The 22,878-nt window shown below is 44.9% G+C and overlaps 1 protein-coding gene across 50 annotated transcripts in view; it reads left to right on the forward strand.

Annotated features, from left to right (window-relative positions):
• The window catches only part of celf2 (cugbp, Elav-like family member 2), a 229,144-nt gene that overhangs the window by 80,658 nt on the left and 125,608 nt on the right, over positions 1–22,878 (forward strand). For 5 of the 50 annotated variants that reach the window (XR_015035068.1, XR_015035084.1, XR_015035086.1 and 2 more), the window contains exon 1: positions 1,713–2,098. The exons of 38 other annotated variants lie outside the window; for them this stretch is intronic. Coding sequence is in view for 6 of the 12 variants with exons in the window: in XM_085769363.1 (XP_085625489.1) it covers positions 2,022–2,098 (77 nt within the window). In the remaining 6 variants the exon portion in view is untranslated. Of the gene's footprint in view, positions 1–1,551; positions 2,099–22,878 lie in introns of those variants that run through there. 7 more of the 50 variants (XR_015035065.1, XM_085769348.1, XM_085769356.1 and 4 more) reach the window with 6 other exon arrangements.

Consider the following 22,878-nt stretch of genomic DNA (forward strand, 5'->3'; position numbering starts at 1 on the left):
AAAAAAACAGCAATAGAAGAAAGACCACAACCACAAATTGTGTGAAATATTTCAAGGTCTTGTCTTGACTCCACCGCATCTCTCCCTCTTTCACTTTTCTCCTCCATTTCCTTCAGCTTGTCTTCAGTAAACTAAACTGATAGGGCGCCCATCGAAACCAGTCGTCGTTGTTATTACTACTACATTTAATGCAGCCAAAGTTCCTATGTATCTTGCCTATCAGTTTATTATCGAGTGTTCACAGGGAAATGAACGGAATTGGGCGTTTCTAACTTTACATAGGCTATTTGCGGAGAGAATCACGTAAACGAACGCGAGATTTGACGCGACGTCATCTACGCGAGATCAGGACGACGTTGTTGCCGGAAGAGAGACTGCCCGCTGTAACCATAGTGAAGCAGACATCACAGAAGGGACAACATGGCTAAGTTTATGCAGTTTTGAGAACAACTACGACTAGTTTCATATCGATGGGCGCCACTTTCAGTTTGAGACTGAGTTTACTGAAGACGAGCTGAAGGAAATGGAGGAGAAAAGTGAAAGAGGGGCAGCTGCGGTGGTGGCTATGTGCTGGAAATGGAGGCGAGTATGTGCTGGACCTGGGGGAATCAAGTGGTCAGTGTGGTGGTCACTTCCTGCCAGTGGCCGCTGAAACCAGATGTTTGTGCTACCAGTCGGCCTCGGACGTGTATTATCAGTGCCTGAACGTGGACGCTATGCTGGACGCGGAAAGTTGCTGCATAACGTTGGCTAACTGGAGGAGAGTAGGTAAGTTGTTTTCGTCTCGTTTCAATAGAAACCAGGCAAAGCTAACAGATGTTTGATGCCTCTTATTATGTGCTGGGACCCTGTTTGTACTGTTGACGACGTTTGGTGCTGTTCTGAGCATTAATTGTGGCTATAAGTGGCTTTTTGCGTGGATCAATAGACTGCACTGTTTGTTATGGTGCGGTCATTGCTAAAGTTGCTACAGCTAGAGAAGCTAGCGGTTAGCAGACTTCATCTCTCGGTGTCACGGTGCGTTGGACCATGGGTTAAACTTTCGATGGAATATCCCTTTAATAACAGCTCCTAATCTCTAGTTATCATCAGCTCTTGCTTCATTTTTAGTTTTAATAACTTTGACAGGAAACAAATGAGTCTTTACCTACTGAGTGTTGACTTATTAAAGGGGATATCAGCATCTTAGATTGAGATTGCTGGATAGGCTAATGAAGATGCTCTGGGAGGTGAAACCACCCCAGATATAGATACACTAGTTATCCAGTGGTTCCAGATGTTTATAGCGAAGATCTCATAGAAAAAAGCAAATTAAATATAACCTAGACGAGATCTGTGTTGTTGTTTTTTTAAACATTGATGCTGAATGGGCTGAAGCCAGAGAGAGAGAAAGAAAGAGAGAGAGAGAGACAGCAGCTTCGACTGAGGAGACCTAATAGTTAAAGATCAGCTGCAGCGTTATTATGCGCCACGCCTCCCCCGGCTCAGCTCAGCTCGGCTCGGCTCGACTCGGCGGCACCTGGTTCTCCAACAGTCCGTCAGTTGCGCTGTTGCAGAGCGGATTTTGCCAGACAGGGACCGGCGGGAGGAAGAAAGAAAGACAGAAAGAAAGAAAAAAAAGAAAAAAACCCGGGGAGGAGGAGGAGAAAGAAAGAAAGAAATAGAGAGCGAGAGAGAGAGGGAGAGAAGCAAAGAGAGAGAGGAAGAGGAGGAGAATGTGACAACTGCTGGATGCGGACAGAGTGTGTGCGGCTGGCTGTTACTGCCTTTGGGGAGGCCTCGGCTCGTGCACCTGTCCCTCTCCGTCTCCGCTCCGCGCAGCAGCAGCAGCAGCAGCAAGGCGCAGTTTTGGGCGAGAGCGACGCTTTATTTATCATCAGGCAGGCAGGCAGGCAGGCAGGGCGCACACACATTACACTACACACTGCACACACTACACTACACTCACTCACACACTCACGATACTGTACGCGCATACACATCCACACTAGGGCAGGCAGGCAGGCAGGCAGGCAGGCAACATGACTTCATCCTACAATCTGGATTTTCTGCCCGATATGATGGTGGAGAGCCGCCTGCTTGTTCCCGGAGACAGAATGTGAGTTCCCCGCCTTCTCATGCTTCTTTTCTCCGCTGCTGCTGGTTTGATTTATTTATTTATTTATTTTATTCAATGTGTGTGTGTGGTGTGTGATTTGTTCTGTCCTGAGAAAGCTGGGCTGTCCGGTGTGGAAACGTTGCTCCGCCGCTGGATAATGTGTGTGTGACTGCAGGAATCGGGGTCAGAAACGAGCTCCGGAGCCGCTGTGTGGCTTGGCATGTGTGTGATTTGTGTTATATAGTTATAGCTTGTTGTTAATAATATCCGTCGATATATTTATTGTACAGAGGAGTCGGAGGAGGTAGGGGTGGCGGGGTGGGGGGGTCGCAGGGAGCGCTCAGGGCTGTTATCAGCTATAGACAGGATGGTGATGAATGAACGCCATTATAGGAGGGAGGGGGGGTTGGATTAATGCCACCGCCGTGAATAAACCTTGTCTTTATGGAGCTGTATTATTATTATTATTATTATTATTATTATTATTATTATCAGTCCATGCAGCGCGTCTGCAGGTCGTTGTAGCCCCGACAGCTCGACTCCTGCAGCGGCTCCAACAGCCTCGGCTCCCCGCCTCGCCTCGCTCCGCCGCCGGACGGAGAGGAGAGAGGGAAGTTGCCGCCCAGTCAGACTGTCTCTGGATCTGTCTTCTTTTTATTTCTTTTTATTTATTGTGTGTGGACGCGGTGGGTTCAGGAGCGTGCAGCCGGCTGTGGGAGAAGTGTGTGTTTGTGCTTGTGCGGTGTCCGGAGCTCCGGACTGGAGCGATCACATGAGGCGGTTCTGTCCGTCTGCGCTGCGCCCTGGTCGCGTGTTCCTTCTCCTCCTGCACTTTGGACACTTGGATGAGGCAGACACACACACACACACACACACACACACACACACACACACACACACATAGAGAGAAAGGGAAGCAACACATGGGGCTTTGACAGAAACACACAGGAATGCAACGGATGACTCGCTATCCCGTGCGTTTCAATTGGATTTGCTGTAATTCAGTTAAACTCCGGAATTTCTAGAGCAGGGACAAAGGGAGGTTTTCATCCCGACATCATGGTCATGCGTTTTTTTTTTCTTCCTCCACAGTGCATGTCCCACTTACGTCTCCTCAGCTCACAGCGCCCAGTTGTTGATGGATCATGCTCCTTCTCTCTTCTCTTCCCCAGTAGAGGAAGCAGCAGCCTCCTGTAGTGTGTCTGTAGCTGTGGATCTGTGCAGGTAACTGATGCTGCACTAAACTTCTACTGGTGACTCATGGTGTAAAAACAAAAGAGCAGACGTAATCAAGTGTGTGGATGTCAGTGTCTGTGTGTGGGAGAGATGGGTGTTATGAAAACCAGATTTGGCTTTGACTCATGATGCAGGATAATCAGTACAAATAGCACTAAAGTTAGGAAAGCAGCTGGAGCAGAAACATCTGTCCGTCATACTCTGCTTTTACTGTAAAGTCCCACATCATGACACACTAGACAAACACTGTGGTTAGATTATAGGAGAAGCTGAAGCAACTACAGTCAAATGCATCATAACTAGAACAATAAAAACAGGTTTTTAATAATCTGCATGGATATAAATGTGTAGTTGTAAAGAAATTAACCTTATAAACAGAGGTATAGGATCATTAGCTTCCCTATAGAGACTTTAGAGACGAGGCTAATTCACAATGTCAAAGACTACTATATTAATATAACTTGTATTAATGTAAAGTAACTCCCTGTTTACTGCTGAGCTCTATATGCACTGTAATCTACAGTATACAGTGCATATTAGCCTTTTATAGGGCCATGAGATCACTATTATATCACTATTCAGTACTAGAGTCATGTTTTATGTCAGTGGTTTCTGGTCTGGGAGGCACAGGATGATTTAAAATGATAGAAGAGACTTGAAAATATGAAACTATTTTATCTATTAAAGCCTAAAATGATGAATGAATAGAAGAAAATCACTTTGGTTGAACTGAATAAAGTTGTTTCAAGAGGTCTCAATTTGACAAAAGCCCCAAAAAAAGTGATATTATGAATTGACATGCCCCAAAAACCAACAAGTGTCTCATGTTCTGAACTTACATCAGTCCCTGAACTCATCGTCTTCCTGTTTCCAGCTCATTTTAATATGAGGCCGGAGTGCGTGCTCTTTCCCTCTCTCTCCCTCTCTCTCCCTTGGGGAGTCTCCCTCCATTGACTCTGTGTGTAGTCTGTTACCCAGACGCTGCAGAGATGAGACGGCTTTCTCATTAATCAGTGTCATCGGCTCTGATGGCGCCGACCCCGTCGTAGGACCGGCGGCGGGGGCAGACGAGGAGGAAGCCATCACACTTCCCGGCCTCTTCCTACTCCTTCTCCTCCTTCCCTTCTCTGCATCACCAGTTGTGTGTGTACATGTAACCCTGCAGTGAGAGTGTATGTATGAATAATGCGTCGCCCGGCGTTACCGACAGGCCTGTCTGTGCCCTCTTACCCAGCCGCGGAGGAGGCGGACAGCTCGAACCAGGAAGCGTTTAAGGAGATGACACTTTATATTTACGCGAACACGCCTCCGGAGCCGCGGCTGTTTAGGCGCTCCTGTGGTGATCCTCTGGATTTGTCACTGGTGTCATCACGTTAAACGACGCTCTCTCTCTCTCCTTTCTGCTTGTAATTTGCATACCGTTGCTTTAAAGCTCCACGTATAGGCTACGATCTGTTGTCTCTGTGATCCCTCTCTGTGCAGATCTGTAATCGGCTGCATTCCCCTCTCCTCATCCCTCGGCCTTGTAGCGACTTCCCCCCCATTGACGCTGACAGGCCCTGACAACATCAGACTTGACAAATATTAGCTGGAATCATAGGAGAACTAAGTGGAACTAACAGGCTAATCTCTCTCTATCCAGTCCTGTCAAGGCTGGAGACGTGGAAAAGGGGGTAAAGCGAGAGAATCGGGGAAAACAGTGGCCATATAGACCGGAGAGAGGGGGAGTGGGGCTGTCTGTCTCTTCTGGGAAGTATGTGACCCCCTTCACCTCCCTTGGTCTTGAAGGTTCTCCGAGGGCCTATCACACGTCTCGGTTTTGCGGAGGATCGCGGCGACGCAGAGTAAACAAGAACAGAACAGAAGCTTTTGCTGACTTTTTGAGGAGGACGGTAGCCGCCGGTGCGTGCGGAGGAGAAGACTCTTGCGAGACGGACTCACAATGATGCTCCAAAACGCCACATTCCTGCTAAGTGTGTGTACACAGACGACCCTTTGCTGCTTCTTCTCTCAGAGGAGGAGGAGGGAGGGGGGAAACATATATATCACTGGGTCTCTTCATGACCACCCCACCCACTTTGTCCCTTCACTTCCCCTTCCTGACACCCCCCCCTCCTCCTCCTCCCTCCTCCCCTCTTACCCCCTCCTCCTGAGCCTGAAAGGACACAAATCATGGAGCCAACAGCTGAACGAGTCCTGTGACAGACAATGTGAGGTTCTCATGAGAAATTGCATGTGTTTAAAAACGAGTGGGTGGGACAGGACAGGATGGGACAGGACAGGACGGGACAGGATGGGTCGCGTGGTTTTAAAGGGAGAGGCAAAACGCTAAACTGTCCCCACACCGCTTCTTAGTCGTCGCAGTTTTGTTGTTTTATTCTGTTTAAACTTCTTTTTTAAAACCCTGCACGTCCTCCTCGTCAGAGCTTTTTTTTTTCCGAGCACCATTTGATCCGAACATCAATGAAAGCCATAATAATCTCTTAGAACTGGACTAGTTACTCGTGTATGAACCGGCACATTGATCCAATGCGGTCATCGTCGTCGCACACATTCGCAAAACCAGCTGAAAAAAATGTCAAATTACGAAGAGTATCTGCAGATTTTCATTCATCCAGCAGCATATGACTGAAATGATGTGATTCATAATGGACAAATTAAGCATTCAGCCTTATTAATAGCTGAAGTACTTCATCTCCCATCATTTTGTTTTTGTCTGTTCGGGCAGACTGTAGTCCAAGGCTGCAGATTATTCAGTTTAAAAAAAAATTGTGTTTGAAAACTCTCGTCTCCACTTTCCTGGCTCCGGTCACCACTGACAGTTCCTCCAGGATCAATTTAGGTTAAGAGCTTCACACAGGCAAGTCAATTCAGTATCGATTGATCGCTGATGAAGCATGTAATCAAACAAAAACTGCATCTCAACCAGCAGGTTGTATCCGACTCCGCCGCTTACAGGTTGGAGATGGTCGGACTCGGCGAAGAGTGGAGAGGAGATTTACAGGAGGAAAGGTTTGAAGGAGGAAGGAGCGGAGTGATGGTTTGACAGCGGACGACTCCCCGAATGGACAGTCGGTCGGTCGGATTTGAATTGTGTCTTGATCTGTGATGTGGAGATTAAGAGAAAATGCTGAGAGGAGGATAAAAATGAGTGGAGAATGAGTAGTAGTGGTTGTGTTATCTTTCTCCTGAGTAACAGAAAGAGAGAGAGAGAGAGGTCTTTTCAGTCTCACACAAACAAATGGAGGGAAGAGGAGGAAATGTATGAGGAGCAGACAGCGGAGGAAACCTTCCTGTCATTCCTGTTACGACTGTTTTTGTTCATAATATCGTTATTTAGGAGGGAAACACGTACAGTATGTGTGATATATGATGTGATGGAGTCGTCTTCACGCATCACCAGCTGCAATGTTGTTTTATGTCGTTTTCTCCCAACGTGTGTGTGTGTGTGTGTGTGTGTTGTCATAATGATGAATGTCTTTGCTCTGCCGGGGCTCAGGAGCAGTTGTCTGTGGCTGACACCGCTGTGTGTAGGTGGTGATGTATCACGACCATGTGTGTCTCAGGTTGGTGTGTGTGTGTGTGTGTGTGTGTATGTATGGCTATGGCAGGGGCGTGGCACGTGCATGAGTGGATACATGACGGGGTCAACAAGTGTCTCTATGTGGAGCATCCACAGCCGGAGCAGTCGCACCCACAGCTGATTCTCCATCATAAAACCCCTCCGTCATGTTCACTTTATTCAAATCTGACAAGAAATTCACTTGTTTGATCAATAACAATCCATCAAAACACAATGCTGGTATTAGCTGATGCAGTTTTATGAGCCCCGACGGTTAACATGTGTTTTGTTTAGCATAAGTAGCCTAGCAAGCTTCCTAGTACAGCAATACTAAAGGGATAGATCAACATTTAGGCAAATTCATAATTCCTATAGTCATAGCAGTAGGTTCATTACCTTTAATTATCGGTGCATGTTGTTTTGAGATCAGCGGGGCAGAGACGTGAGCTGCTCAGTGAACACAATGGAGGTGAACGGTACAGGTTCCCTGTCCCTCATCAAACTCATCAAATACACAATCCAACAACTCCAAAACACTCTGGTGGACAAGTTGTGACCTGCACATTCACCACGCTATGAGATAATCATGTATATTTATGTAACATTTAGGGCTGAAACGATTCCTCGAGTAATTCGAGTACCTCGATTACAAAAAATGGTCCGAGGATTTTTTTCTGCCTCGAGGAATCGTTAATTTAATTGTAGTTCAAGCGGCCGCACGGACTTTCAATGTGGCACAACGTGGGGGGCGGCGGCGAGGCGATGCGCGAAGACCGGGGGGGGGGGTGGGGGTGACGGTACAACACAGCAGAACAATCCTGCCTAGGAGCTATCCATGGTTAGGCTACTTAACCAAGTCTCTTGAAATATCAAACAAAGAAAAAGACTATGGACTGTGGAAGCTTGAATGGCCAAAATACTGAAGTTATCATGACATGAACCATATGTTGCGGTGAGACCGTTGATTCGGTAGAAACCCGGCTTAACGGGCGGGCGGGCGGGGGGGGGGGGGGCGTATAGGTGTTTGACTGAGGGAGAAAAAGGCGACAAAAAGACAGAAAATGTCTCTCTATAGGCACTCTAGTTGTAACACGGCCCTTGCATACCACAACAGCACGTCTTCCATGTTGCAGCATCTCCGCAGAAAACATTTTTGATATCTTGAAAGTAATTTAATTTAATTTATTTTTGATATCTTGAAAGTAATTTAATTTAATTTATTTTTCTTTGTGTTTTATTTATTCTTATTTATGCTAGCAGCAGTCGCCTCTTTGGTAATGTTTCAAGACCAGAAAATACTTGCTTGTGAATTTAAGAAATAAAAACAGTTGAAATGTTATTTTCTCTTGTGTATTCATAATTGCTCCACCAGCAAAAATACGTTTTATCCGATTACTCGATTAATCGATGTAATTTTCAGTAGAGTAATTACAACACATGAAGCAAATACTCTGAACTACTTGCGCTTTTGAAAGGACCTGGAGGTGACCTGTACCGTTCACCTCCATTGTGTTCACTGAGCAGCTCACGTCTCTGCACTGCTGATCTCAAAACAACATGCACCGATAATTAAAGGTAATGAACCTACTGCTATGACTATGGTGAGAGGAGAATTTCCCAAAATGTTGAACTACCCCTTTAAATGATAGGCCTGTTGTTAGCATGTTAGCACAAACTCATGCTGAATGCTAACCAAACTGTCGCGTGTTGTTTTTGGTTGAATGAAAAAGCTGATCCTGATGAGATGAGGTGTTTAAACCACTGACGCTGCCAAACCCTTGTCAGTCGTGCTGCATTCAAGGCCTGCAGAAACCTGCTTGTTTTCTTTCTCTTTTTTTTTATATTTTATTATTTTTATTTTTCCAGTTCGAGACCTCTCTCTCTCTCTTTCTCTCTCTTGACTTCTTCTTCATCTTCTATGATTCACCTCATCTTGATACAATTGGAGCTGATGACTTGATTTGACTCGTTTCCACAGTGTGTTATTCTGTTAGTCTCCAGCTCATTGGTTGGTTTTTCCAAGTCAAGTACACGTTCACTCAGCACACACACTCTTTACCTTATGAATTGAGCTGTGCAAGAGTGTTTTTGTGTGTGTGTGTGTGAGTAAGACTCAGTGTGTATGTGTGTGTGAGTGAGAGAATCTTCTGTTTTCTGAGAGGATTATTTCATCACTGGGCCTTGAAACGAATGAAGCATGCACATGCTTTCAGTGCTGCATACACACATTGCCACCCACATAAATACGCAGAATACACACCACGTGACACACGCACACACACATATATATATATACACACACACACACACACACACACACACACACACACACAGACGAACACACAGTCTCCACGTTGTTCACATCATGTCCCTGGGCTGTAGTGACGGGCAGAAAAATAACTGAATCCTGAGAGACTAAGAGAACACAATGATGATCTCTTCCTCTCTCCGTTTATGTGCGCTCTATCTCTCCGCTGCTGCACCACCCCTTCTTCTTCTTCTTTTTCTCTTCTCTCTTTCTATCTCTCTCTCTCTCTGCCTTCTTCTCTCCTTCCTTTCTTCCTCTCATCCTCAATAGTCAGCCATTGCATTTGTACTGTGCGGCGGCATTACTCTGCCTTGCCAGAGGGAGAGCTTACCTCATGCATGTCTCAGTGGATTTTTTTTCTCCCCCCATCCCTCACTTTATCCCTCTTTGGCCTGTATCTTCCCCTCTCTCTCTCTCCCTCTCTTTTCTCTCCTTGCACTCCCACTCTCTCCCTCTTTCTCCATTCAAGCGTGCTAAATGCTTTACCTCTGTCAACTCTTGAGTCTGAGAGGAGCTCATTATTGTGGAGAAGGAGAGAAATTTGGGATTAGGTGCAACATTCATGGACTGAGGCTCTTGTTCAGCTAAAAGAGCCATCAGCATTACAGAGAGAGAGAGATAGGCTCACCTGCATTAGTTGGAAATGTTATTATCATTAGGGTTTTAAGGGTTTTAATGTGATTTTTAAATCATTACTTCTGGGAAATGTTCAACTCTTTTCAAAGGGAAACACTATTTATCTCCTGTTATCTTTAAAGGTACTTCATTTGCTGTTATACCAGAGGTGTTCGACCATCTTCCTGCTGATGATGAGCACTACAGTATTATTGCATGATGGGAAACCAGTCATATGCTGCCATTGTGATGCGTTTGAGGTCACATTAAAGAATCGTGCACATCTGAAAGTCTATATCTCTATATATGTCCAGGTTAAAGGGGAATTCCGGTCATTTTTAACCCCTAAATTTTGTGGTTGAAAGAATTGCCCCGTCGCTATCTCTAGTGCCGGGTAGTCATGGTGTAACTCTGGTTTTCCTGCATCAATTTTAGTCGTGTTTTTTGCTCCCTCCAACACTGGATGGCCATCAGGAAAACGATTTAGGGGTCAAAAATGGCCGGAATTCCCCTTTAAAGTGGCTGAATCGGATCTGAACATGTTCATTTAAGCAAAGCGAACCCCCATGAGATCCACCTGCTGCCCTTGACGCTGCTCCTGCACCTGTTGAACGCTGGCACATTTTTTGGAAAACCACTTTTCATGGATTTCCTTTGCAGATTTTTTACACCTGTTCAGAATTAAACACCCATTTTAGTGTGAAACACAACTGGAAGAATCAGTCTGAAGGTTCACCAGAGTCCTCGTGTCACTGTAATATCTGCATCGCAAGTGTTTACCCGCGACTTTTGCGCAGTAGCGTTAATTAGGGGTCATGGTCGTCGTCAGTGCTCACAGTTCAGCAGGAAGCAGCCGGCAGCAGCAGCAGCAGCAGCAGCAGCAGCATCTCTATTCCTGGTATTCACCCTAATCTAATCACCTCCGGCCTCTTCCAGCTCGTCTCTCATGCAGCTCGCACACACTCTGAACTCCTGCATGCGGTGGCCGGGGCTGGTTAGCTTGCATGAGCGCAACCGTGGGACCACGTGAGAGCTGCCCCGGTGACATTAGGGCTGCACAGACACTTCAAGGCTCCGATCACATGGCAGTCAAAGGGCAGAGAAAGGGCAGCACCACCTGCTACGAGCGCACACAGCAGCCACACATCACATCCTGACTTTTTTTTTTCTCTTTTTTTTTTTTCACTCCACTTTGGCAGCTGTTTTTTAAATTTTTTTTCTTTCTGGCTTTTTAAAGAGATAATCCTCCGTGTCCTCATTGTTTGAGTTTGTTGTTTCTCTCTTTGGTGCTAATTGGTTACTGTCTGCAGCATCTTTCACTTGTCAAACAAACAGTGTGACCAGTTCCTGTGAAGTCTCTCTCTCTATCTCTCTATGGTTGATTAAGTTCAACTAGGTGGCACCTATTTCTGCTGTTTGCTCATGCATATGCTAACGATCCATCCACTCCGTCTCCAGCTTTTTTTTTTCTTTTTTTTTTGTCTGTTTGTCTGTGCTAAACAAATCACAAGATTGTGAATCATATCACTTCCTGCTCACAACAGGATGTTTTTTCGTTTTTTTTTTTTTTTTCGCCGGGGGAATGAACAACGCACACACAGAGACGCTGGAAATTTAGAGCGGCAAATGTAATCATTTCTGATGACTGGCTGGGTGGCAGGTGGAATTGTTGCTGCGCGTGGTATCAACGAGGTGGTGGCAAAGCTGTAATTTATAGTGAAGGATGATGCATTACTTCTCTTAACTTATCTTTAAAGGCTGGCAGAGGCGGGGGGGTGGCGGACTGGGGGGGGTAATTTCAATCATCTGTGGAGTTTGAAATGAAAACCTGCCAGTTCTTGGACCTCAATGGCACTTGGTTATATTTATGGCAGAGAAAGGTTTTTTTTTTTTTTTTTTATGAGGTCAAGCTGTCTGTTAAAGCGCCACATCTTCCTTTTTTTAACCTTTACAACACCACTAGTGGACAGACTGTAATTATCAGCTGATGGCAAAACGATAAAATACGTTTCTTTTTTTATTGGCTGTGTAAAAGAAGTCCGGCTCGCTCTCCGTCGGCCTTGGATTCGGCGCCGTTCGAGGGGTCAGCAGCTTCTAGATTCTGTTTCCGCAGCTTTTCAATTGTGTCGTAAGGAAATCCTGCAGCAGATATCAATTATTTCTTTTTCTTGGTGAAGAAAATTTCAAACTCAAGACTTAAAAAAAAAAAAAAAAAAGATGATTATTATTATTATAGTCCATTAGCCTCCAAACCCCCTCCTCGCCCTGACCTTATAATGGAGTCTAAGTAGGAATCAAACGTCCAGCCGTGCATGAGGGATTAATCTCAGAGTTTTTTTCCCGCCCCCCCCTCCAAACCTTCAGGTGCCGCCCGGCCTCGCTGACAAGAGCACAGACTGCACTTCCTACCCATAAATCTCTCTGTCTAGTCTCTTCTTCTCAGTTTGACTCTCTTTATTTCCACCCCCCATCTGTTTTATATGGACGCTGCAAAACATACACATGAGCACACAGACACACATACACACACATATCCATAGACAGTTGCAGAGCTGTCAGGTCTAACCTTGACTCGCGCTCAGAATGAATTGTAATGCAAAGGGGAGGGTGGTGGGTGAGGAGGGGGTGGGGGGTTGGGGTGGAGGGGTGGAGGGGTGGAGGGGTGAGGTGGTGCACAAACAGGATGTCAGAGAGCTGCAGCTCCACCTGCCTCCCTCCTCCCTGTGGAGTCCCTCTCTGCACGATCTCTCTGTCCGAGGCCCCTCCTCGTTTTTACTTTTCCAGTCCTCACTCGTTACCACCTTTCCCCTTCGTCTCTTCTTCAACCAATCACAACCCCCGGGGACATTTTTTTTGGTGGTCAAATAGTGTAGTGGTGATACAGGTATCATCAAATCAAATCATTCTCATATCCTCCTCCGTAGCTCGGGCGCCGCGTTGCTAACAACAAAGACAACAGTAAGGCCGTCTGAACGAGAGCAGATGTGAAGTTGCAGCAGCTGCTCGGCTTCAAATCAGACGTCATCTTAAAATGATGCACAAACAAAGACGACGCAGTGAGTTTGATGTTGAGGAAACAAACTCAGGAGATGAAGAAGTTGTTTTATTAAATTTCCTTGCCGCTACTTGACCCCGTTGAAGTGGTGGCTGATGGGAAATGATGATCGTAGCACATGGTCACATGTTAACATCAGTTGCAGCTGCAGCAAGTTATGGTGTCAGGATGCATGACTCAGGAGTGGACACTGACAGCCTGTCCTTAAACGCAACATACTCCCACTTCAACTCTCGACCTGTTGAAGAGGTGGCTGATGGGAGATCGTTTGTAGCCAGGCAAGTTGCTACATGGTCAAATGTTAGCATCATTTGCAGCAGCGGCGGTGGCTTTGTGTAACGTTTAAGTGTCAGCAATCATGACTCAGGAAGTTACAGACTGTCCTTAAATACAACATACCGCTCTAATAGGCTTTCTGCTACTGTATTGTGACTTTATAGGGGATGAAACATCTTCAGGTCGGGATCTTTGGGGCGCCGTTTTGTCGAACATTCACAAAGCAGCAGAGCAACGGGGGAGATGGGGGTGGTGGGAGGGTGCGGGGGGGTCAAGTCGACAACCCAGCCTGCAGTAAACTCCCCGGTATAGTGATAGATGTGTGTGTTGCGGATAGTGCGGTGATCGATAGGAGTATCGTGTCGGGAGGGCCGTTCGGAGTCGCCGTTATTGTGTTTGGGAAAACTACAGGGGAGATGGGTTAGGTAGGGAGGTGGGGAGGGGGATGTGGGGGCGCAGAGGAGGAGAGCTTGACGGGTTTATTGAGAATCGTGATCTAGTGCATCGCCCCGGGACTCTTAGATGTAGTTAGAGAGGGGCAAGGGGAAAGAACGAGAGCGAGGGAGGGTAAGGGAGGGGTGAGGGATGGAAGTGGAGAAGAGGAAGTGAGCATGAGAGGAGAGGAGAGAGGGAGGAAATAGAGGCAGGAAGTGAGGATGGTGCAGAGGAGAGGTGGGAATAAATGTGTAGGTTATCTGTTGATGTTTATCTGCGGTGTCCTGAGGGCTTGTGCAGTCATAACAGTGATCTAATCTGCACCTCTGGAGAGCACACACACACACACACACACACACACACACTAGTGCCCATGCCACCAATCATCCATTTAAACCATCATCTATCTGCCCTTCATCCAATCCATCCATTCTGCCCACATTTCCATTTTTTAATTTATCCTCCTCCTCCTTTATGCTGCAGAATTCCTCCCATACTTCCTGCTGAAAATCCAATTGGCCTCATCCCCCCCTCCTCCCCCTCCCCTCCTCCCCACCCGACAACCCTCCCCCCTCCCCCCTTCCTTCCCTCCTCCCCCTTGAACCATTTACCTTCTGCTGCCGTAGGCTTCACTGGACTTTTTAAAGGCAGAAACTGATACAGGGTTTTTCAAATCGAAGCTGCTGACTTCTGATATTTTGCGCAGATATTCAATATCTGTCAAATTGGCCAATTTCATGGCAGAAAAAAAAAAAAAAAGAAATAGTGCAGAGCCCAGCGGCTGACAGGTGGAGGGAGGGTTTCTTGGAGGGGGAGGGAGCTGTGTTGGCATGCAGTGTTGTCCACGTTGGTTTATTATTGACACCACAGTTGGCATAAGTTGGATTTTCAACGTCCTAACACTTTTAAAGGGCCACTAAGAAGCTTTGTTATGCTTTGCTGTTGTGATGTAGACGTGTGACATCACAGATTGGGCGTGGCCAAAAGTGCAACTCTGAAACACCAAAAAATGTGAGAGAAATCCAGCTTTTTTTAGCCTTTGGTTAAAGGAATAGTTCAACATTTTGGCAAATTCGCCTTTTGCCATAATCCCTTTAGTCATAGGGGTAGGTGCAAGCTTTCTTTAGATCGGCGGGGCAGAGACGCGAGCTGCATTTTGGAGTTATTGATATATTGGTATATTTGATGAGTTTGATGAGGGACAGGGGAAAGTACCACGCGCCTCTGTTGCATTAGCTGAGCAGCTCGCGTCTCTGCCCCACCGATCCAAAAGCAGCTTGCACCGACAATTAAAGGCAATGGGAGAATTTGCCAAAATGTTGAACTATCACTTTAAAGGACATAGTCAGTGTTCTGGGGCCAGATGTGGTGGTCAAACAGATGCAGAAAAACAACAACAACAACAACATTTCTCCACAATATTTCAAATAATTTAATAATGAATATCAAAGCTCTAAAAACTCCTTTCTGCTGTCAAGCTTCAGAAAGTTTTACTCTCCTGTTGTCAGACACCAGTTTAGAGGGGTGGGAGTGGGAGTGGGGGCATTCCTCACATGTTCGCTGCCATGTAATACACTGAGCTGGTGTCGTATGGACGTATGTATGCGCCCTATACGCCTGGTGTCGTGTGACAGGTGGGTGGGGGCTACGTGTAATGACACCTCCACTGCTGCTGGGGAGAAGGAGCATTTACAAAGTTACAGTCAGCCATATTTCATTTCCCATATTTCGTTATAGATGGGAGAAACCGACACTGTCTCATGTTTTCAGAGCCGGTGTGGCTAAACTGTTGTTGGACGATTGAGTTCAGCAGTTTGTGACTTCTCTTTGTGTCGCTGTGTGGATTTCAGCTGTGTGTTTCTGTGTGTGTGTGTGTGTTTGAGTCTGGATGTGTCCGTCTGTGTCAGTCTCGGCGCCCCCCGGTGTCTCGGCACAGGTGAGCGTATCAGCTGTTCGGCACAATGCGGCGTTTGATTGAGGTCAGAGCGCCGCGTGGCGATAATGGCCCTGCAAAAAAAAAGAAAAAAAAGAAAACTCAATGTCTGATTCTCCCCCACCCGGAGCAGCCAAGTCCCTTTTCAAAGAAGTGAGAAAACAGTGAGTGACACTCCTCCTTCAAACGGCGGCACTTAGGCGAGGGCACTGTAATTTGCCACTGAGAAGCCGAAACACGAGGTGTCTTTTGAGCCATTGATTCCTGTTGGCCTATAAGCCGCCAGAGAGAGAGAGAACAAGAGGATGAAAAAAAAAAAAGACGAGGGGAACACAAACATCTGGTGCATTTTAGAGCTTTAGCTTCCCTCCGATAGATGTTGCGGTGCTCGTGTGTGCAGCGAGCGTGGCTGTGAGTGTAGCTGCTCATCCGTGCGTGCATGTACATCTCGACACAGTCTTTCTATATTCTGTAATAACCCGCCGCCAGGCAGGAGGCAGGAGAGCCGATATAGGAAGTGGAGGAGAGGGGGGATGGAAGGAGGTTAACGGTGGCCGGCGCCGGCTGATCAAACGGGGGCCGGATGGCTTTGTGCGGAGGGAGAGAGTGAAGGCACCACTGGAAAGACATTAACGCAGGCGGGGAAGAACCTTAAAGGAGCATCGTGGCAATCTCCTCTGTTTGGCTCATTTCCCTCAGCACAGATCTATTTTACAACGTCCCAGACCATTTCCCACCCGGGATGTCGGGGCGTGTGTGTGTGTGCGTGTGCAGGATGAAAGCCCCTCCCTCCCTTCATCCCTCCTCCATCCTCCTCTTTAACTCTAACGCCTGATTTGTATAATTGAAAACTGAACTGTCGTCTGATGTGCGGTTCACAGGTTGGAGCCGACCGCTCAGATGTCATCCAGCGATAAATGAATTAGCACCTTTAGTGAGTTTAGCTCGGCCCAAAACGCTGCGAACCGCTTCAAATGTTTTATTGAGCTTCTCAAATATACATGATTACAAGACTAGGATGTTTGTATTTGGCCCGGGTGAATCAAAGAGGAGGGAGGTTAAAGGAATAGTTCACCAAAAAATGAAATTAAGTCATTAGTGACTCACCCTCATGCTGATGAATACTCCGGAGTAGTTTTTTATTTCTCAAAGTGCATCTGGAGACCCGGGAGGCCAGTTCGTAGTCCAACAAAAACTTTATATGAGAGTAATAGTGCCCGACACAAAAACGTACAGAAAACTACACAAAAACCATTTAATATTCCTCCATACTGCTCGTCCACTGCAATCCAAGTGTCCTGGAGGGATATAGTCCAGAGCTTACTGGAAACTACGTCATTTAGGGCATTTTTACAGCCTAAAAAGTCCTGTATTGAATTGCGATGCACGTGGACGTAACCGGACTTGATGTCATTTCGGGTAAACTCTGAATTTCACTTTTTCGTGAACTATTCCTTTAAGGTCGCACTCGGAAAGTTCAACGACCGTTGGACTTTGGAGATCCTCCTTTGAGAAACTTATTAGATGGGATGAAAAACACACGGTCATCAAACTGTGCCGTTTTATTTTCCCCCTGACATTTGGGAGGTTGTGTTTCAGAGGCTATAACAACTAATATCTCAAATATCTCTTTTTTTTTTAGAACAAAAGTCTTCTATATTTATTTATTTATTTATTTGCCACACACACACAGAATCATTTAAACTCACCTCATCCAGCGGCTCAGAGTTGTCATCAAAAGCTCCGCCGCCTGATAAGAGCCCAAACTTATTTTTCCGCTTAAACCCACAGACATCATTTTTTTGTTTTCACACATTTATTTTCCGGGTTTTGATGGAGTAATCTGTCAGAGGAGCTGCTGATACGGAGGCAGCGGTGGCGCTAAATGCTGCCAGGGGTGGTGCAGGGTTTGATTCCCCCTCCCCTCCCTCCCCTCCCTCCCCTCGGGGCCACCCAGGCTACAGCTGTCTGTACCTGCTGCAGTGAAAGGCTGTGGGTAAAAGCTCCCAGTAAAAAACAGCAGACGGAGCTGATGCGATAATAACAGGTAATTTGCCAAATATTGTGATCGCTCTCATCATTTACACTTATTAATCTGGATCATTTGAGGAACCGCAATTATTCTGCTTTTTTTTCCTTCTTCCTCTTCGTCTTCTTATACTTTTATTAACAGCGAACACAAGTTCATATTGATCTGTTATCGAGAGGGAAATCAGGTCGTGTTCCTTTTCTAGCCTTGACATCCTTAACTGATAGAGATTTTCTGGTATATAACATGTTTGTGATGCTGTACAGTATAGTGCATTTTATTGAGTGGTAATCCACATTGTAGCTCTTTGGATTCTCTAGATGCTTTCACCAGCTTTATGCTGTTGTGTTGCGTTCCCTGGAATCATAGTGAAAGTGTTGTCGAGCCACGACGACGAGGTGTTTTATCAGCCTCCTCCTCTCTGCTTCAGGTTGGAGGTCTGGGGTTTAAAGATCACGGCTTACGCTCAGTACAGTTTTATTTTTCCACTCAAGGAATCGTAAAATTCATAAAATAATACCAGGGACATAAAAACCACTTCTCTTGGAAAGGAAATAAAAGAAGCAGCAGCAGCAGCTTCCTCTGCAACATCCATCTGCCAGATGAACGTCAATACTAAGAAAACATACAGTACAAATGTGTTTTGTTTGGAGGGGACCTTGGGATTAAAGGGAGCTATATGTAATATACGGTGTTTATGGAGTTTCCCCCTCAAGGTCCAATAGTTGTGTTTTATTTTGAAGTGTTCTTCTATCTATAAGAATATAGATAGTTATCTGTGGTTTAACATCCTCTCCTCTTCTCTCTGGAGCTGGTTGGTGTCAGCCAATCAGAACAGAGGAGCTCACTTGAGCAGGAATCACTTGAAGTCATTTAAATTGTGACACAAGAGGTCAAATGTCAGTGTGGTGAAATTCTCATGAAATCGAGGTGCACCTGTTCATAAAAGTGTTACCGCCTCCATGGAAACAGTAAAAAATGACGGTGCTGTAAAGTGTCTATCACTGCTGCAAATTACGAGATTCTGCAAAAACACTTAAGATAAGAAAAAATCAAAGCTTAATTACAGTAGAAATGTTTTGGCTCAGTTTCTGAATACAGGCTGTGTGCATTTCTCTGTGGACTGAGGCTTTGATACTTTCACAGTATTGATATAGAACCCAGAGCTGCTTTATTATAATCACACTACACATGGACATCTACCTTTAAACGTCACATCTACTGGCACTCAGTCAAAAAATAATGTCCCTAAAAGGTTGTTTTGGGATTGTGACGCCTCACAGCCTGGCAGCAGTTGACCCTGTCACAACTGAGCGTATGACACATGTGAATTAAAAACACTAATCTGGAAATCCCATCAGAACAGAGAATAACACACTCCCCCGGACACCATTAATCCCTCGCCTCCTCTGTCAGTGTTTTCGAGTAACATGCTGACTGCTCCAACCACGGGGATACTATTGTGTTTCCATGCTTGTAAGTGTTTTAAGTGCAAGCATCTGTGTGTGTTTGTGTGTGTTAGAGTGTGTATGTGTGTTAGTGTGTGTGTGTGAGTAAGCCTGGGGCTGTCCCCTCAGCACTGCGTCTGTATCGACCTGCAGTGGAAAACAGGCCTGTACTCGGCCATGTAGGCCAGAGAGTCGATAGGGACATCAGAATGAGGGCAGCCGTCCAAAACGGCATCACAATGTGCCCAGAGGCCGCGCACACACACACACACAGACACACAGACACACACACACACATGCTGTATATATACAAAGGCTTGGCCATTTTTCAAATAGCCTTGGATTTATGGTTTAAAAATCCCCCAGATGGTGATTCATGTGTAATCTGTCTGTAATGGTTGCTTGATGGACTGAGTTTCAAACCTTCTTGGACTGTTTTTGTGTTGCATTAACAGACACTACGGTCACTCGGATCATTATCGTGCAAAGATATATTGCACATATAATTGTGTATAATTGCATACTGGAAGCACGGTCACTGTTTTCTTTCCAATTCCTGCGTCTGACCTCTGATAAATGCACTTATAGCCCGTTCTCTAAACTAAAGCATTTATCTTTTCCACTTTTCACATCTTTACAGGCAAATGTCAGGTGTGTTTTTTTTTTTTCTTTTCCCAGCATTATGATTTCACAATCATTGCCGAAAAAAAAAAAAAAAATCAGACTCAATCAAAAGCCTTTTATCACCACTGCTATGAACATGTTTCACTCATGCAATAATAACCAAGGCTGGATTACTGAGCAGACCTCAGGGACCCGGCGGAGCTCCAGGCGAACTGTGTTTCAGCTGGTTTGGGCAAATTTAATTGAAAATGAGTTTGGGAATATACACCACTGAATCATAATATCAACTAACAGGGTAAAGGCCTAAAGGTGTTTTTACTACCTGGCTACACAGGATGCGTCTGGGGTCTTTGTGTTAAACTGCATTTTCAGGATCTCAATTATTTATAATTTCAGTTGTTGAGCTTTTATGTTGCTTTTTCCTCAATGACTGTGTTTACTCTAATGTGTTTTTTTGGGGAAAGAAAGTGGAAAACAAAACCTTTATTATATACCATGCTATAATATTAGCAACTACTGTATATTGTTAATAATACTTGATGATATAAAAATACAAAAGCATCAGCTTCAGTCCACAGGAAGTGATGCTGTTATTGCTGTAGATCAAAGGGGCATTATCAAAATTTAAAGGGATAGTTCAATATTTTGGCAAATTGGTCCATTGCCATAATCCCTATAGTCTAATATAGCTAATAATAACAGAACGTTACAAGACAAACTTGTTTTAGAGGTAAATTCATGCAAAACTGCTGATGCACGTTGCCTTCAGGGACAGTTTTTCAGCAAGCAGTCTCTGCATTTGCCTTTAAAACAACTCTGTCTGGTAACCTTCTGTTATTATCTCATAGCGTGGTGAATGTGCAGGTCACAACTTGTCCACCAGAGTGTTTTGGAGTTGTTGGATTGTGTATTTGATGAGTTTGATGAGGGAAACCAAGAAATCCCATTAGCCTCCGTAGTGTAGCTCTGAGCAGCTCGCGGCTCTGCTCCACCGTTCTAAAAATAGCTTGCACCGACTATTAAAAGTAACAAACCTACTGCTATGACTATAGGGATTATGACAATGGGCCAATTTGCCAAAATGTTGAACTATCCCTTTAACTCTTGCACCTCTAGAGACAAGTCAAATGCATGTTTTATGCCTCTGGAAACAGAAGACGTTACGCAGCTGCTTTCCCGACCTCCTCGTGATGTGTAAACTGAACTTCATGTGTAAAATTGGCGGCGTCACAGGGAAGCGATCATCAGACGCTCAAACGTAGATATTTTAGATTTTTTTTTTCTCCCTTTAACTGCAAAATTATCGATACCCACAGCTCATTTTTCTCAAAGCGGTGCTGCCCAACTCGGGAAAAATAAAACTCCGGCTGATGGAGATTAAAGCGGCTGCTTGTTCTTCCTCTTCTCTCCCCCTTTGCGTTTGGTTTCCTCTTCAGACTCTCTCCTCCCTCCCTCCTTCCTCTCCCTCTTCACCCTAACAGCCAGAGCAGTTATTACTACTTTAAGTACTGCACTTGCTGAAAGGGAAGTTCATGGTTCTGTGTGTATGTGTACTGTATATGTGTGTTTGTGCGTGTGTGTGTGTGTGTGCTGTAAAACACTAGTCTGATGGCTCCCGTGGGTATTTCAGAAGCTGCAGTCGCTTCTCTAAAGTTCAAGCAATTACATTTTCCGACCGGGTGCCATTTGCCAAACAGTCTCTGGCTGTGTGTGCGTGTGTTTGCTTATATGGGCATCTGTGTTTGTTTATTACATGTTTGTAGCTCTGTTTAAAGTCATATATATATATATAGTATAGTGCACCTTATACAGGCAGATTCTTGGTCAGGTGGAGGAAACAGAGCTGCTGAGGATGTGACTCATTTCTGGTTCTCTATTCTTGATGATAAATAATATATAAATACACATTTTACTCATTTATACCTCGTGTAGCTGGAAAGTAAAGTAAAAAATATTCAGATTACAGAGAAAAGCTGCAAAACCTCATATTTCAGAGGCTGCAATCAGCAGATGTGACGTTAATCACTGATCAGATAAACCCTCGTCTGTGTTATCGTCGCAATCGCTCAGTTAATCAGTCACGTTATTGACAGAACATGCTATAATATACTCCCTCGGTGTTGTCGGATGAAGACGTCGTTAGCAGCCGTGCAGGTCCTGCAGACGACGGCGGATCTAAAACAGCAGCAAATTCAGCTGTTAAGTCAGATTTTAAATGCAGTAATACATCAGTGGGTCACGGGGTGTGCTGTGGGTAGTCGGTGTGATGTGTTTGGCATGCTGCAGTAGATGTGTACATGACTTGAATGTGTCTGAGCAGCAGGTTCGTGTCGGCCTGGTGTAGAATTACAGACCAGGATTGCACCAGCATGTGCTGCGAAAGGGCAACACAGATAATTTTGGACCGAAGCTGCCGATACCCAGTATTTTAGTTTTATGTCCCAGTAATAAGTAAACAGCGTCTGAGAGTGAAGGGTTATAGCTATTCTGTTCAGGTTTGCAGCACGAAGGTCACGTAAGAGTAAAAACTCTCCACTGGAAATGAAAAGCTGTTTTTCTTTTTTTGGTACATAGCTACAGTACCGACTGTGGTTGAATGGAATCTGGTGTAATTGCAATATGAGAAGTGACTGAATTTCAACACTTCTAATTGAACACACGTGTGAAATAACACGGATTTCACAGATACAAATCAGTTTCTGTCTATTTTTATCTTCATGTCGGGTTTCCACTTCCAATTAGCAAACCAACAGGCGCAGCTTTTTTACAATAAACTCTGTCATGTTTTTATTTTATTTTATTCAGATAATCTAGTTCCCTTTAAACAACATGTATTACGAACCCTATCCATTGAATGTGTCTATGTTTTGTTTCTTTTTTTACTTTTAGTGGCTTCCAGACTAAGAAAACATATTCAGTTACTGGTATACCAACCAAACAATGTGACTTGTTTGTGTTTTCTTAACGGTTCTTTTTCAGTTTCTTTCAGACAGGATAAAGTTGCTAATTAAACATAAATAATGTGATTTAGTTTGTTATTCTGCTAAACTAGCTTTGGTGCTGTTAGCAAAAGCTAGCAGTTCCTTCCAGCTTCCAGTAGCCTATTTAAGCTAAGCTAATGACATTTTTTTTTTTTTAAAAAACACTTTTTTCCCCCAGTTTCTTCCAGACAAGATAAAGTTGCTATAATTAAACATAAATAATGTGATTTAGTTTGTTTTTCTGCTAAACTAGCTTTCCTGCTGTTAGCAAAGGTTAG

The sequence above is a fragment of the Trachurus japonicus genome, chromosome 23 (assembly GCF_045865225.1).
Source record: "Trachurus japonicus isolate A0001 chromosome 23, Traja_1.0".
NCBI lineage: Eukaryota > Metazoa > Chordata > Actinopteri > Carangiformes > Carangidae > Trachurus > Trachurus japonicus.